This window comes from Nerophis ophidion, linkage group LG26 (genome assembly GCF_033978795.1).
Source record: "Nerophis ophidion isolate RoL-2023_Sa linkage group LG26, RoL_Noph_v1.0, whole genome shotgun sequence".
Lineage (NCBI taxonomy): Eukaryota > Metazoa > Chordata > Actinopteri > Syngnathiformes > Syngnathidae > Nerophis > Nerophis ophidion.
In genome coordinates, this window is record NC_084636.1 from 10896623 (window position 1) to 10913693 (window position 17071).

The following is a 17071-nucleotide window of genomic DNA, read 5'->3' on the forward strand; positions in this document are numbered from 1 at the left end:
GTTTCCTTGGCTCGTGCTGATTTTAGAAATAATGTACACTTCGCTACATCTGTAATACATCACCATGTTGCTGAACATGTTAAAATTCTGTGAGTGTTGGGTTTCAGCAGCACAGGCATGCATTCTCTCTTTAATAATGTTCCCAGGACTATGTGTACGTGCATGCTGGTTTTAAAGATAATGTACATGTCTTTGTACAGCTAAAGTCGATCGAAATAAACATAATAGGAGGTGTAATGCCACCAGGTCAGATATTGCTGCTTTTTTTCAGGCTTCTGATTGGACAAAATGTGTGCGACATATGTATGCGTTTGTGTGTAGACATATAATGTTTTGAAACGGCACTTGTGTGGATGGAGATCGTTTTAACCCCAAATATGTGTTTTTGAAACTCTCCATGTGCATGTGGACATGGCCTAAATCTGTGTTTTTCAATCATTTTTTGATACAGTCTGGTATGCCGTGAGAGATTATGTAATTTCACCTAATTGGGTTAAAAATATTTTTTGCAAACCAGTAATTATAATCCGCAAATATTCCGTTGTTGAGTGTCAGTGCTGTCGAAAGCTCGGCAGAGTAACCGTGTAATATTCTTCCATATCAGTAGGGGGCAGCAGGTAACTAATTGCTTTGTATATGTCGGGAACATGGTTTGTCATGATCACAAAATGCGGGAGGCAGTGTGTAGGTAAAACAGTATCTAACACTAAAACAAAAGGCTGGTGCTACTAAGTGCCGCTAAGAAAGGGCATTGAAGCTTAAGGATGGCTATGCAAAACAACTAAAACTGAACTGGCTGCAAAGTAAACAAAAACAGAATGCTGGACGACAGCAAAGACTTACTGCGTGTGGCGCAGATGGCATACACGAAGAACATCCTTACATGACATGACAATCAACAATGTTTCCAATTAAAAAAGATAGCGTCCGCACAACTTATTAGTCATTTTTGCGAAAACAAAGCAAGTGCGGAGAATAGCGTTCAAGAAGGACAAGAGACTGCTCCGGGAAGATACTAGGGATGCACCGAAATGAAAATTTGTGGCCAAAGCCGAATAAAATTTAAACGCTTGGCCGAAGGCCGAATACCGAATAATGAATGCAGTTTTTCACAATTTTCTTTATATTGCATAAATAGCCTGGAATAAATATTTAGACATGTTTTTCAAATAAAGTATTTTTTTTTTAGTATTGACATTTTTTTAATAATCCAGTAGCCTTTGCTTTCCAAAAAAAGCACAAAGTTTTTCATTTATATTAGGCCTTCAAACAAAACATGCATTCCAAAAAAAATAAAGTGCATTAAAGTGGATAAACCCACAACAAATGAATTGTCCTTTTGGCAAAAGTCTGCTTAGCCACAGTAGATAGGCTAATAATGTAAACAGAAGGCTTAAGTAAATCTCAATTAAGTGTGTGCTTGTAACCTCTTACACTTATACAGGTAGCTTACACAACAGGCTAATAATGTAAACAGAGGCCCCACTAAATCTCAATAAGTGTGTGCTTGTAACCTAATACACTTATACAGGTACACAACATATCCCAACGTCACCGCATCACTGCACGTTCGTTGATTGCGTCACCGCGTCAAAAAATTGCGTCACATGCCACTATTCGGCCTTGTTTTTAACTCATTCCACCGAAGGCCGAATGTGGCTTTTTTTACCATATTTGGCCGAATATATTCGGTTACCGATTAATCGGTGCATCCTTAGAAGATACCAACAAAACAGGAAAAGCCAACAAAATAGAAGCGCAATACAATACCTAAAACACTACATTAGGGCTGGCCGATATATCGAAATCACTCGATATATCGCGGGTTTGTCTCTGAGCGATAAAGAAAAGGACGATATTGTGATACTCGAGTATACGTTCTCATGCAGTTGCTTTGAGCTGTGGGCATTACACTACATGCTTTAATCACTCTTTGTTGTCTCTCCTTCTCACGGAGACATATATAGAGCGCACCTTCTTACATACGTCACATACTGTCGCCCTCGCAGAGCACAGCGGTAGCGACACCGGTAACATTAGCTGTGGTGCTAACGGTGCGGGTCGAGTGGTAACACGAGAGAAAGAAGGTGAAAATCTGGTAACAAATGGAGGAATAATTAATTCCCAAGAAAAACAGCACGGGGTCCATTGTCTGCCGGTGGTTTGGCTTCAAGCGGGAATATGTTGAACAGACAACCGTAATATAACCGTGAATATATCTACCTATTCAGAATTATAACAACAGGACACCTGCTGATTCGAGTAAGCGTTGCTCTGGTTTGTCGACAAATTGGAAGTAGCTTGCAGTCTTCAAAGTACCCCAAAGTTGCCACAAATGATTGGAAGATGCGGGAAGAACTGTGGATCACATTGGACTGTCTACCCCGCAGTTTTTGAGGACCAGTCATAGACAATTTAGAGTGAAAAGCAAATTTTATTTTCACCCGCATACAAAACATTCTAACTTGGATTGTTTCTCTGGCATCGAGACTCTCCCGAAGGACAGTGCAGTGAAGACACAACAAACTCCCTTCTTGTCTCTCATGGACACACACCTGTTGTTGTAGCGACTGTACAATACATCAAGGCCGCGGAACAGAGAGACACTGCAGGCTTACACACAAACACATCCACAAAAATATACGCCATACACACACACACACACACACACACCCCTTAACCCGACGCCCTCGACGCAAATCCCGTAGGGGTGACGAATGGATGGTCAGCGCCTGAGAGCTGCGGCCAACCATTATGACCCCGAACTCCCTTCCCTATGTTGCTAGATATCTCGAAATGTATGTTGTAATATGTACGTGCTTTGCTATGGAGGTTTTTTCCCACTCCAGACTGGGCCCCCTTATGAGCCCATTCTACATTGTATTTTTTTACTCATCCTTCCCCAGCGTTGACCTTTACCCCATCTTTTACGGGGCGCCTTGTGGCTACCCATCAGCGTTGCTGTTCTTTTTGTCGTTTCGTTGTACTTGTGCAATGACAATAAAGACCTATTTATCTATCCGTCAAGTATGCCGCAAAAGTGTTGCTACAAATAGTAGCAGCACTGCTAATGTGTAGCATCATTTAAAAGGTTCCCCGCTAGAGAATAAGGAGTTCTTGAAACTCTGAATGTCAACATCTGGGCCGGTGCCACACCCACAAAATGCCCAAGCAACCATTTCCACATCAACACCGTATGAAAAAAAATAGTCAACAGAAGGAGATAACGTCTGCAGTAACCTACCACATAGCGAAGCACATGATTTCCTACTATATAGCTATTTTTTATTTGACAGTTATTGAAATATTTTGTGTGACATCATCAACAAAAGTGCACTTTATTAGTTTTAAACTATTGTAGTGGCGTTCTGTACAAAAAGTGCACTTTAATTTAGTGTTGTCTTGATATGACATCTTAGTGACATCATGCACACAAGTGCACTCATAGCTTGTTTTAAAAATGTCTGACGATCTTGCACTTTCTGTTTTGAAATGACATGAATGTTTGTGCCACTGTTTAAAAACTGTTTAATAAATACAGTTTTGGTACATTAACTTAGTTGTGATTTCCCTCTCTGCATAAAAGTTTAAAAGTAGCATATATTAATGCGGTATGAACAAGAATGTTTTAATGTAGACCCATAGAATCATCATACTGCTGTGATTATATGCATCACGTGTTGATTCAAGGCTAAGGAAAAATATCAATATATATATTGTGTATCGTAACACAGACAAGAAATATTGAGATATTAATAAAAGGCCATATCGTCCAGCCCTACACTACATACAAGAAAACAGCAAAAAACTCAAAATAAGTCAGGGTGTCATGTGACAGGTTGTGACAGTACTTTTAGACAAGAGCTATAGTGATGCATGCTTGCTTACGGTTTGAATTCATATCCAACAATTGCGAGAACGACTTTAATTGTCAATATCGGCTACTGGGTTTCATGTTTTTTACGTTTCCTGCTGGTGGTGTAACTCAGAATTTTTTCTATGAAAAAAATGTGCCTAAATGTGACTTTTTAATCATGTAAAACCAAAAAAAAAACACTGGTCTAAGTCACCTGTGAGCTCTCCTTGCAGGAAGACCGACATCTTTTCAAACATGTCTGCACACAACTCGTTGATGTCGGGCTCGGCAGGTTCCACGGCCTCTTCTGCTGTTTCCACACCGCCATCACCTGAACGTAAATAAGATTGTTTAAATTATTTTACAGTCTTCTAATACAGTGGTTCTCAACCTTTTTTCAGTGATGTACCCCCTGTGAACATTTTTTTAATTCAAGTACCCCCTAATCAGAGCAAAGCATTTTTGGTTGAAAAAAAGAGATGAAGTAAAATACAGCATTATGTCATCGGTTTCTGATTTATTAAATTGTATAATAGTGCAAAATATTGCTCATTTGAAGTGGTCTCTCTTGAACTATTTGGAAAAAAAGATATAAAAATAACTAAAAACAAGTGATTCAATTATAAATAAAGATTTATACACATAGAAGTATCATCAACTTAAAGGCCTACTGAAATGAGATTTTCTTACTCAAACGGGGATAGCAGGTCCATTCTACGTGTCATACTTGATCATTTCGCGATATTGCCATATTTTTGCTGAAAGGATTCAGTAGAGAACATCGACGATAAAGTTCGCAACTTTTGGTCGCTAATAAAAAAGCTTTGCCTGTACCGGAAGTAGCAGACGATGTGCGCGTGATGTCACGGGTTGTAGGGCTCCTCACATCCTCACATTGTTTATAATCATAGCCTCCAGCAGCAAGAGCTATTCGGACCAAGAAAGCGACAATTTCCCCATTAATTAGAGCGAGGACGAAAGATGTGTGGATGAGGAAATTTAGAGTGAAGGACTAGAAAAAAAAACAAAGTGTTAAACATTTAGGCTATTGCAGTGGGAGTGATTCAGATGTTATTAGACACATTTACTAGGATAATTCTGTAAAATCCCTTATATGCTTATTGTTTTAATAGTGTTTTAGTGAGATTATATGTTACCTGAAAGTCGGAGGGGTGTGGCCACGGGTCTGTTGACCCAGTGTCTCTGAGGGAAGTCACGCAGCTGCAGCAGGACGGAAGCTCCGCTGATGTCTCCGGTAACAGCCGACTTACTACCACAATTTTCTCACCGAAAACTGCCGGTTGACATGTCGTCAGGATCCATGTTCGCTTGACCGCTCTGATCCATAGTAAAGCTTCACTTTCAGGAATTTTAAACAAGGAAACACTGGTTCTGTTTATGTGGCTAAAGGCTAAAAGCTTCCCACCTTCATCTTTCTACTTTGACTTCTCCATTATTAATTGAACAAATAGCAAAAGATTCCGCAACACAGATGTCCAGAATACTGTGTAATTATGCGATTAAAGCAGACTACTTATAGCTAGGATCGGGCTGGAAAATAATGTCCGCTACAACCCGAGACGTCAAACGCACGCGTCATCATACGAGTCATCATACCGTGACGTTTTCAACATCACACTTCGTGGGAAATTTAAAATTGCAATTTAGTAATCTAAAAAGGCCGTATTGGCATGTGTTGCAATGTTAATATTTCATCATTGATATATAAACTATCAGACTGCGTGGTCAGTAATAGTGGGTTTCAGGAGGCCTTTAAAGTCCCCTCTTTGGGGATTGTAATAGAGATCCATCTAGATTCATCAACTTAACGCTAAACATTCCTTCACAAAAAAATAAATCTTTGACATCAATATTTATGAAACACGTCCACAAAAAAATCTAGCTGTCAACACTTAATATTGCATTTTTTTTTTTTCACAGTTTATGAACTTATATTCATATTTTGTTGAGGTATTATTCAAGAAATATATTTATAAAGGATTTTTGAATTGTTGCTATTTTTTAGAATATTTAAAAAAGATCTCACGTACCCCTTGGCATACCTTCAAGTACCCCCATTTGAGAACCACTGCTCTAGTAGTTGTAGGGCAGAAGGCGCCATTAAAGCAGTGTCATTTTAGTTGTTGTGAGACGTTAGCATTAGCATGCTACGGAAGCAGGAAAGAAAACTGGCTCACTGTTGGTGGTTTTTTTAACAGCGGGTGCCGGAGTTTCCTTGACGTCTTCCGAGCCATCTCCTTGACTCCTGCAATCTTCGGTGGCGTTCAGAGGAGCCGATTGGGCCCCGGGTGACCTGGAGATGCTGTCCATCGCGGCAGCGTCGTCTCCCGTGGCGGCCATTTGGTTTATGTTTGGACATCCACGTGACCGTCACACTTCCGGTGATCGTTTTTCAAACTAAACGTTCCTTGTTTTCATCCCTTTAGGCCCAGTGGTCCCCAACCTTTTTGTAGCTGCGGACCGGTCAACGCATGATAATTTGTCCCGCGGCCCGGCGGGGTGCGGGGGAATTATTATTATAATTTTTTATTTATTTATTTATTTTTTGTCATGAAAAATGGAGTTGTTTGGGGTTAGTGCACTACTTGTAAGTGTATATTGTGATTTTTATGTTGATTTAATAAATAAAAAATACAAATAAAATGTAAAAAAAAATTATAAAAAAATATTCTGCGGCCCGGTACCAATCGAGTGGTTGGGGACCACTGCCTTAAACCAGGGATCGGCAACCCAAAATGTTGAAAGAGCCATATTGGACAAAAAATAAAAAAAAATAAAAAAAAGAAAAGCCGTATATACAGGACTGTCTTAGAAAATTTAAATATTGTGATAAAGTCCTTTATTTTCTGTAATGCAACCAAAAACATGAACATGTCATTCATTCTGGATTCATTACACATCAACTGAAATATTGCAAGCCTCTTATTATTTCAATATTGCGGATTATGGCATACAGCTTAAGAAAACTCCAAAATCCTATCTAAAAAAAATAGATTATTTCCTCAGACCAAGTAAAAAAAAAAAAGATTTATGGCACCAAAACAAAATCAAACATTTGAAAATGTCAATTAATGCACTCAGTACTTGGTTGGGAAACCTTTTGCACGGATTACTGCATCAATACGGCGTGGCATGGAGGCAATCGGCCTGTGGCATTGTTGAGGTGTTACGGATGCCCAGGATGCTTCAATAGCGGCCTTCAGCTCATTTGTATTATTGGGTCTGGTGTCTTTCAGGTTCTTCTTCATAATACCCCACAAATTCTCTATGGAGAGTTGGCAGGCCAATCGAGGACAGTAATACCATGGTCAGTACACCAGTTACTGCTGGTTTTGGCACTGTGAGCAGGTGCCAAATCATGCTGGAAAATTAAATCATCATCTCCATAGAGCTTTTCAACGGATACAGCTTCAATAGCCGTATTCCCATGGTCAAGCCTCTCCTGAACTCTAGACAGAAAATAAAGGACTTTATCACAATATTCTAATTTTCTGAGACAGTCCTGTAAGTGTTATAATGAAGGCAACACATGACGGAAATGTCTATATGGGCTATGATAGCCTACTATCAAAATGACTGTGTTGCAGGCTGACACAAATCTTTGTTGACAGAAATGTTGAAATATTTTACACATTTTCACAACATTGGAAAACATTTGTAAAACAGAGGCTTCTTAGAATATGAGATAATGTTTAGATATTACTGGCTTTGAATGGCCAAAGGTCCAAGTTAAAGAAAATGGCAAGCTGTCTTCTTTGAATGGATTTATAACAATGTATGCAAGCTGGGTAATGTTTGCTGTGGTTTGGAACAACATGGCACACAAACAACTATCAGACATGCAGCCAATATTACATACAGATAATATGTCATGAGAAATGCAGATACAAATTAAATAAACAGAGGACATAGGAAATTAAATGAGCTGAAATATACATACAAGTGAGGCATAGTGATACAATATGTACATAAAGTGAAGTGAAGTTAATTTTATTTATATAGCCCTTTTCTCTAGAGACTCAAAGCACTTTACATAGTGAAACCCAATATCTAAGTTACATTTAAACCATTGTGGGTGGCACTGGGAGCAGGTGGGTAAAGTGTCTGGCCCAAGGACACAACGGCAGTGATTAGGATGGCGGAAGCGGGGATCGAACCTGGAACTCTCAAGTTGCTGGCACAGCCACGCTAACAACCGAGGAATACCGATAAATATATTCTAAATAGAATGTTAGCATCGATTCGCTTGAAGTCATGCACTCCCCACAAGTCAATAACATCAACAAAGCTCACATTTGTGCAATCACACACAGCATAAATAGTTTGGTGGACAAAATGAGACAAAGAAAGAGTGGCATAAAACAAGAAAATTGTACATGTAAACAAATTCCGGTGAGTTCAAGGACAGCCAAAATTAGTAGGACAAAAGGGCACTCGCCAAATACTGTCATCAGAAAAGCATGTTTAATATAAATAGTGGGATTGTCCTCCTAGAGAAACCCTATTAAAACAAAAATATATTTTTCCCCATCTTTTTCGATTTTCATACATTTTTAAAAAGCTCCAGGGAGCCACTAAGGAGGCACTAAAGAGCCAGAGGTTGCAGACCCCTGCCTTAAACGTTCGTAAATGAACATGCATATGAATACAAATATAATTTATTCAAAAGTAAAAGTTTACTTTTGGAATAGGTAATTATAGTGGCGTATTTTAAATTAGGCTGTGTTTTACCATGAATTGATTAACGTGGACCCCTACTTAAACAAGTTGAAAAACTTATTGGGGTGTTACCATTTAGTGGTCAATTGTACGGAATATGTACTGTACATCAGTTTCTGATTTATTAAAAATTGTATAAGAGGGCAAAATATTGCTCATTTGTAGTGGTCTTTCTTGAACTACCTGGAAAAAAAGAGATACATATAACTAAAACCTTGTTGAAAAATAAACAAGTGATTCAATTATAAATACAGATTTCTACACATAGAAGGAACTTAAAGTGCCCTCTCTGGGGATTGTAATAGAGATCCATCTGGATTTAGGAACTTAGTTGTAAACATTTCTTCACAAAAAAAGAAATCTTACATGTCAATATTTATGGAATATGTCCACAAAAAACCTAGCTGTCAATACTGAATATTGCATTGTTGCATTTCTTTTCACAGTTTATGAACTTACATTCATATTTTGTTGAAGTATTGTTGAATGAATGAATGAATGAATGGTTTATTTTGAGCCATGCAACAAAACAAACGAATGACATAAAATACAAAAGAAATATATATATACACACATTATATTTACAGCTACATTGAAAATATTACATGTGACTAATCTTTTGTAGATGTCAAGATTGGCTCAAAAGGGAGTGGGAAGAAGTAAACTTATTAGGTCCCACCCCTATACATATACACAATATATATATACAATATATAATACAATAATATATATAATATAATTCAATTCAGTGGTTGCTGTGTAGATGCTATAGATTATCTATATATAATACATTTAATATATTGTTCAATAAATATATTTATAAAAGATTTTTGAATTGCTGCAATGAGGGGGCGACTTGTCCAGGGTGTACACCGCCTTCTGCCCGATTGTAGCTGAGATAGGCACCAGCGCCCCCCGCGACCCCAAAGGGAATAAGCGGTAGTACATGGACGGATGGATGGATTTTTGAACTGTTGCTATTTTTAGAATATTTTTTTTAATTCTCACGTACCCCTTTGCATACCTTTAAGTACCCCTAGGGGTACGCGTAACCCCATCTGAGAACCACTGACCTAAGCGGTTCACACCTGCACAAACATTATGTCACTTCCTGTCAAGCTGTTTATTTTATTTAAAAACATTTTTTTATAAACTTTTATTTATAAAATGCAACATCTACATGTAAGCAAAAAAAATAAACAAAACAAGTACAGAAACAATACAAAACAGCGCCATGGGGTGGTAAACTAAATAAAGTAACTAAAATAGAATGCAAAACACACATATTACATATATATATATATATATATATATATATATAATTGCATATATATATATATATATATATATATATATATATATATATATATATGTGTGTGTGTGTGTGTGTGTGTGTGTGTGTGTGTGTGTGTATATATATTTTTTGTGTGTAACAAAATGTAAAGCCATAGGCTCACAAAAGTTCAGTAAATAATCCAAATTTAGAATAGCATCACAGTTTCAACAGCTTTTTGGTTGTTAGACGTAGTGAGCGTTTTAAACTAGAGTTCTAATTCTTTTTTACAGGCACAAAAAAAAATTGGGTATTGAGAAACTTACATTTAGAAATATAAAACTTAGCCAATAGTATATAATGAGGTTGCATTACGTCACTTCCGTCGAGCTGGTTTTACGTCAACGGAACTTTTGTGACATCACGTGATTCGTTAGTGTTTTATATAAAAAATAAATCATTTGCCTAGTAGTGAAAGAGAACAAGAATAAAACAATTAACGAGAGGAAGATTAAAAAAAAAAAAGTAAACAATGGAGTATTATCGCTACAATTTCAACCACTTTCACTCTTCTGTCGTTGCAATGAGTGACGCACGGGGGCGACGAACTCCATGGACTAATCCAGGGGTCACCAACATTTTTGAAACCAACAGCTACTTCTTGAGTACTGCTTAATGCGAAGGGCTACCAGTTTGATACACACTTAAATAAATTGCCAGAAATAGCCAATTTGCTCAATTCACCTTTAACTCTGTTATTATTAATAATTAATGATATTTTCTCTGTGGAAACACTGATCATCTTAATGATTTCTCACAATAAATATTTATAGAAAAAGATAAATATAACAAAACGGGTATTTCTGTCGTTCCGTTGTACATTTTTTTTCCTTCTATGGAAGGTTTTTTGTAGAGAATAAATGATGAAATAAAACTTAATAGAACGGTGGAAGAGGGGTTAGTGTGTCTGCCTCACAATACGAAGGTCCTGCAGTCCTGGGTTCAAATCCAGGCTCGGGATCTTTCTGTGTGGAGTTTGCATGTTCTCCCCGTGAATGCGTGGGTTCCCTCCGGGTACTCCGGCTTCCTCCCACTTCCAAAGACATGCACCTGGGGATAGGTTGATTGGCAACACTAAATTGGCCCTAGTGTGTGAATGTGAGTGTGAATGTTGTCTGTCTATCTGTGTTGGCCCTGCGATGAGGTGGCGACTTGTCCAGGGTGTACCCTGCCTTCCGCCCGATTGTAACTGTGATAGGCGCCAGCGCCCCCCGCGACCCCAAAAGGGAACAAGCGGTAGAAAATGGATGGATGGAGAACGGTTTAAAAGAGGAGAAAACACAAAAAAAAATTAAATTAAATTTTGAAACAGTTTATCTTAAATTTCCACTCTTTAATATTCAAAATTCAACCGAAAAAAAAGAGAGAAAAACTAGCTAATTCAAGTCTTTTTGAAAAAATGTAAAAAATAATTTATCGAACATCATTAGTAATTTTTCCTGATTAAGATTATTTTTAGAATTATGATGACATGTTTTAAAATAGGTTAAAATCCCATCTGCACTTTGTTAGAATATATAACAAATTGGACCAAGTTATATTTCTAACAAAGACAAACATTATTTCTTCTAGATTTTCCAGAACAAAAAATTTAAAAGAAAATTCAAGACTTTGAAATATGATTTAAATTTGATTCTGCAGATTGTCTAGATTTGCCAGAATATATCTTTTTTTATTTTAATCATAAATTTGAAGAAATATTTCACAAATATTCTTCATCGAAAAAACAGAAGCTAAAATGAAGAATTAGATTAAAATGTATTTATTATTCTTTACAATAAAAAAAAGAATACTTGAACATTGATTCAAATTGTCAGGGAAGAAGAGGAAGGAATTTAAAAGTAGAAAGGTATATGTGTTTAAAAATCCTAAAATAATTTTTAAGCTTGTATTTTTTTCTCTAAAATTGTCTTTCTGAACGTTATAAGAAGCAAAGTAAAACAAATAAATGTATTTATTTAAACAAGTGAATACCAAGTCTTTAAAATATTTTCTTGGATTTTCTAATTCTATTTGAGTTTTGTCTCTCTTAGAATTTATAACGTCAAGCAAAGCGAGACCAGCTTGCGAGTAAATAAATGCAATTTAAAAAATAGAGGCAGCTCACTGGTAAGTGCTGCTATTTTAGCTATTTTTAGAACAGGCCAGCGGGCTACTCATTTGGTCCTTACGGGCTACCTGATGCCCGCAGGCACCGCGTTCGTGACCCCTGGACTATTCCATCCAGCCATCTATTTCCTACCGCTTTTCCTATCCTTTTTTTTAAAGTTATTTTTTCAACCCTTATCGTTCAAATTCTGCATCTTTTTTCCACTATCGACAAATCAATTAAATCAATCAATCATCCATTCATTAATTTTCTACTGCTTATCCCTTTCGGGGTGGAAGGGGGATGTCAAAGTTAATTTGTACAGCGCTTGAATACAAGTGTCTCAAAGGGCTGCACAAGCCTCAACAATATCCCATCCCAAATGTAAGGGTTTGAGGGCTGAAATTTGGCCATATAGCTTTGAAGAAGCCCTTCGGGCATCATGGCATGCAAAATTATTCCATCCATTTCCTACCGCTTGTCCCTTTTTTGGGAGTCGCTGGAGCCTATCTCCCATAAAGGAGATATTCATTTACTATACACGCACTTTGTCCCGTTGCCCATTATTGTTGCCCATTGACTCCCATTCTGACACATATTTTTCAATATACTGAAAACCTACCAAGGCATAAGCCAGGGGTGTCAAACTCAAATACAGAGTGGGCCGAAATTTAAGACTGAACAAAGCCGCGGGCCAAGGTTGACAAATTAACCTTTTAATAGGGACCCAAACAAGTTTTGCATTAAATATTGAACAAGCAAGGCTTATATAACTTTAGTGACATGCAAAATCCAGTTTCAAATAATAATAATAATTAAAAAAATATCAATGGCATATCAAATACAATTTAAATAAAAATGTTATGCCTTTTTTTCTATTTGCAATCTTCTGAGGTAAATATAATTTTTTTTCCACAGGCTCATAATAAATTTGAAAATAAAATAACAATAATGAATGAACCAAACATTCAAGCTTTGAAGTAGCAAGAGAAAATGCATGAATAAAACGTTAATTATTGGTCAGTTTGCTGGAAGTTTCGCCGGAAGAGTTAGTGCTGCAAGGGCATCTGGGTATTTGTTCTGTTGTGTTACGGTGCGGATGTTCACCCGAAATGTGTTTGTCATTCTTGTTTGGTGTGGGTTCACAATGTGGCATATATTTGTAACAGTGCTAAAGTTGTTTATACGGCCACCCTCAGTGTGACCTGTATGACTGTTGACTGACGCTGTATAACACCGGCGGGCCAGTTCTAATGCTAAATTGATATTGCCTCAAGGGCCAAATTATATTACACGGCGGGCCATATTTGGCCCGCGGGCCAGAGTTTGACACCCATGGCATAAGCGTACTAAGCGCTTGCTCAGGGCCCCGCGGCCACCAGGGGGCCCCCAAAAGCAATTAACAAAACATTCTTATTGCACAGTGCAAGAGAAAATGGTAGACAAAAGTCTTTCTTTGCGCCACACAATAATACCCCGCGCAGCCTTTCGCAAACAATCGGGTTCTGTTTGTGTGGTTTTTGTTCAATTAAATCGTATGCAAACAACTTCAAATTGAAGACCACAAATGACAGAACTATCATCTACGGTGGCCTGCAAATAAAGAAAACTAAATAAAGGACGAATCAGTTCAGAATTTCAAAAAGACAAAGCACTTTACAATTTCATAAAACACAACAACAAAGTTCAAACAATTTCATAAACCGGAAACAGAATGTCCCAAATCCCAGATTGACAGCTAAATCAGCCAATCACTGACCACATCCGCCGTGTCTTTGTTTACTATTTCAGTTTAACATTGATTGGCTGATTCAGCTGTCAATCTGTGATAGTTGTTTCGGCTTTTGAGTTTTCTGTAATTGTAAAGTATTTAGTCTTTTGTTTTTGTGTTTTCTGTAATTGTAAAGTATTTATTCTTTTGTTTTTGTGTTTTGTAAAATTGTAAACGGTTTAGTCTTTTGCTTTTGTGTTTTTTTGTAATTGTAAAGTATTTAGTCTTTTATTTTTGTGTTGTTGAAATGTAAACTGTTAGTCTTTTGCTTTTGTGTTTTCTGAATGTGTTAAGTGTTTTATTTTTATTTTAAAAGCAGACATTACTTTCTGTAATAGTTTATAAACAAGACCACTTTTACAAGTACAACTTAAAGAGTATATTATTTCTAACATTTTCTATGGTCTCTTATTAGCTATTATACTTTAAAAATGAGTTTTGATGCGACGAGTTTACATAGTGTAAATAAAATAGAATTGAATGCTCTTAGGCCTTTTAAAGCTGTATGCAAGGTTACTTTCACTCTTGGTGCCGTTTAAATATCCAAATAGTGGGAATACAAAGATGCTGAATAGCTGTATGGTTTGGTTTCTACAATAGATAGATGTCTCTCCAAATATATATGTATTTTTTTTTCTATACAAAAAAGAAATAAACATACAAGACATTAAAAAAAATAACTTTATATCTACAGAAATGGTCTAAAAGTGCTGAAAATTTTTAAGTGCTTAAAGTAAAAATATATATATATTTAACTTATAACTTACATTTTAGAGTTTGTGCTTTTTTCAGCAAAATAATGCATCAAAATCAGTGCTTTTAATCACTGACCTAATAAAGGCTGTAATTACCTCATTTAAAGTATTCCACTTTGCAACTCAGTTATTCAATTATTGCATATTTGGGTGTTTTTCCCAATCATAAAAAAATGTTTCTTATTATTTTTGTGTGTGTGTGTACAAAAAGAGAGCATAAAACATTAAATGAATATTAGGAATATATAAAAACGTTCTATCTATAGATACTGTAGGTCTAAAACTGTTGAAAAAATTTAAAGCGTCAAATTGAAAAAAATATTACCTTTAACACTTTTTTGGCATGTCCGTTATTCAGATAAAGAGAGGTAGTCTGTTTTTTGTAATTGTTCCAAAAAATATAAATAGTGTTATGAATTATTGACCTATTAAAGGCTGTAATTACCTCGTCTAAATGTATTCCACTTTGCAAATCGTTTTTGGAAATTATGCATACATTTGTAACTTCAGTAGACTGCGCTCTCTTTGTACAAAGTAAACATTAAATATGAACAATTAACTAAAAATATTAACTAGTAATTAAAGACGAATATGTACAAGATGACACTTTTACTGTAAATACAAAGCTTTATCACTTGGACTGTTCAACCCCAGGCCACTCTTGTAGCTGAATGTTTTCTAAATTTTAAGATTAGGAACCATGTGTGGCACTCTGGACATCATTCGTTCATTCATTGGTATTATTTATGTTCTTAACTGGGCCACCCCCATATCTTTATAAATGACATGTCATTTGTAAAGGCATGCCAGGCTGACAATAGGATAATGTAAACAACACTGCCAGAGCCGCAATGAGTTTATAGTAGGTGTGTAAATGATCAACAATCGATATTATTGGCAGAAATAGAGGGCCCCAATATCAAATTTTGCTTAGGGCCCCATGGAGGCTTGGGCCGGCACTGTGATTGATTGATTGATTTGAACTTTAATAAGTAGATTGCACAGTGCAGTACATTTTCCGTACAATTGACCACTAAATGGTAACACCCAAATACGTTTTTCAACTTGTTTAAGTCGGGGTACACGTTAATCAATTCATGGTAAATGTCCGTGCGTCGCTTTTTACCACATTTACTTATGTTACAGCCTTATTCCTAAATGGAATAAATCAATTTTGTTCTCGAAATCCTACAGACAATAACGCCATAGTTGATTTTAATTTTGTAAATAGCAAATTACAAATTTTTGAAAAAAAAAGTATTATCAAAATCAACAAAGTATTGAGCACATCTGGCCAATATCGTGGGATACTGCAATATGCATAAATATATATATATCCATCCATCCATCCATTTTCTACCGCTTATTCCCTTTCGGGGTCGCGGGGGACGCTGGCGCCTATCTCAGCTACAATCGGGCGGAAGGCAGGGTACACCCTGGACAAGTCGCCACCTCATCGCAGGGCCAACACAGATAGACAGACAACATTCACACTCAGATTCACACACTAGGGCCAATTTAGTGTTGCTAATCAACCTATCCCCAGGTGCATGTCTTTGGAAGTGGGAGGAAGCATATATATATATATATATATATATATATATATATATATGTATGTATGGGGAAAAAATCACAAGACTATTTCATCTCTACAGAACTGTTTCATGAGGGGTTCCCTCAATCATCAGGAGATATATATATATATATATATATATATATATATATATATATATATATATATATATATATATATATATATATATATACATACATAAGTATTGACGGATTGATGGCTTTTTCTCTGCTTTTTCTCTTTTTTGGTGGAAAAAAGAGAAGTTAGAAAATATTACCCTTTTTTTAAGTTTACAATTCAGCAAGTTTTATGAAGCATAATTGTAAGCACACTACCACAAAACACAAATTGCTAGCCTCCGATGTTATGAACATTTTTTACTGTTGCGTTGTATTGAAAATGAGGACATAGCAAAACATTTATTCCTTTAGTAGGAAAATATAAACGGACTTTTAACCTGAAACATTCAAATGTGCTCTCCTCCTATATATATATATATATATATATATATATATATATATAGATTCTCATCACCGTTGACATTCAAACATTATATACACTCAACATTTTATTAAGTTAACGCATTCTTTATTCTCACTCTCAGCCAGAAAACAACAGCTTAATGATGGAGCGGTTGGTTTCAATTAAAAAACAATCTCTTCAAATCAAAAATCAACTGAATCTCCCCTGTTCTCTATGTTGTTGTCCAAGTTACATTATATTGTAGTCTTCTTCTTTAAGCACTGGCTTCCTGTGCACTTAAGATGTGACTTTAAGGTTTTACTACTTAAGTATAAAATACTACACGGTCTAGCTCCATCCTATCTTGCCGATTGTATTGTACCATATGTCCCGGCAAGAAATCTGCGTTCAAAGGACTCCGGCTTATTAGTGATTCCCAAAGCCCAAAAAAAGTCTGCGGGCTGTAGAGCTTTTTCATTTCGGGCTCCAGTA

The 17071-nt window shown here is 36.4% G+C and overlaps 1 protein-coding gene across 4 annotated transcripts in view; it reads right to left on the reverse strand.

The window, feature by feature from the left end:
• bloc1s2 (biogenesis of lysosomal organelles complex-1, subunit 2) overlaps positions 1–17071 on the reverse strand; it is a 74516-nt gene that overhangs the window by 14350 nt on the left and 43095 nt on the right. Inside the window, exons 1-2 of one of the 4 annotated variants that reach the window (XM_061888462.1) lie at positions 6055–6257; positions 4071–4187 (exon numbers count right to left, since the gene is read on the reverse strand). In XM_061888462.1, the coding sequence (XP_061744446.1) occupies positions 4071–4187; positions 6055–6217 (280 nt within the window). In that variant the 5' untranslated portion in view covers positions 6218–6257. Of the gene's footprint in view, positions 1–4070; positions 4188–5907; positions 5932–6054; positions 6258–17071 lie in introns of those variants that run through there. The other 3 variants (XM_061888463.1, XM_061888465.1, XM_061888464.1) reach the window with 3 other exon arrangements.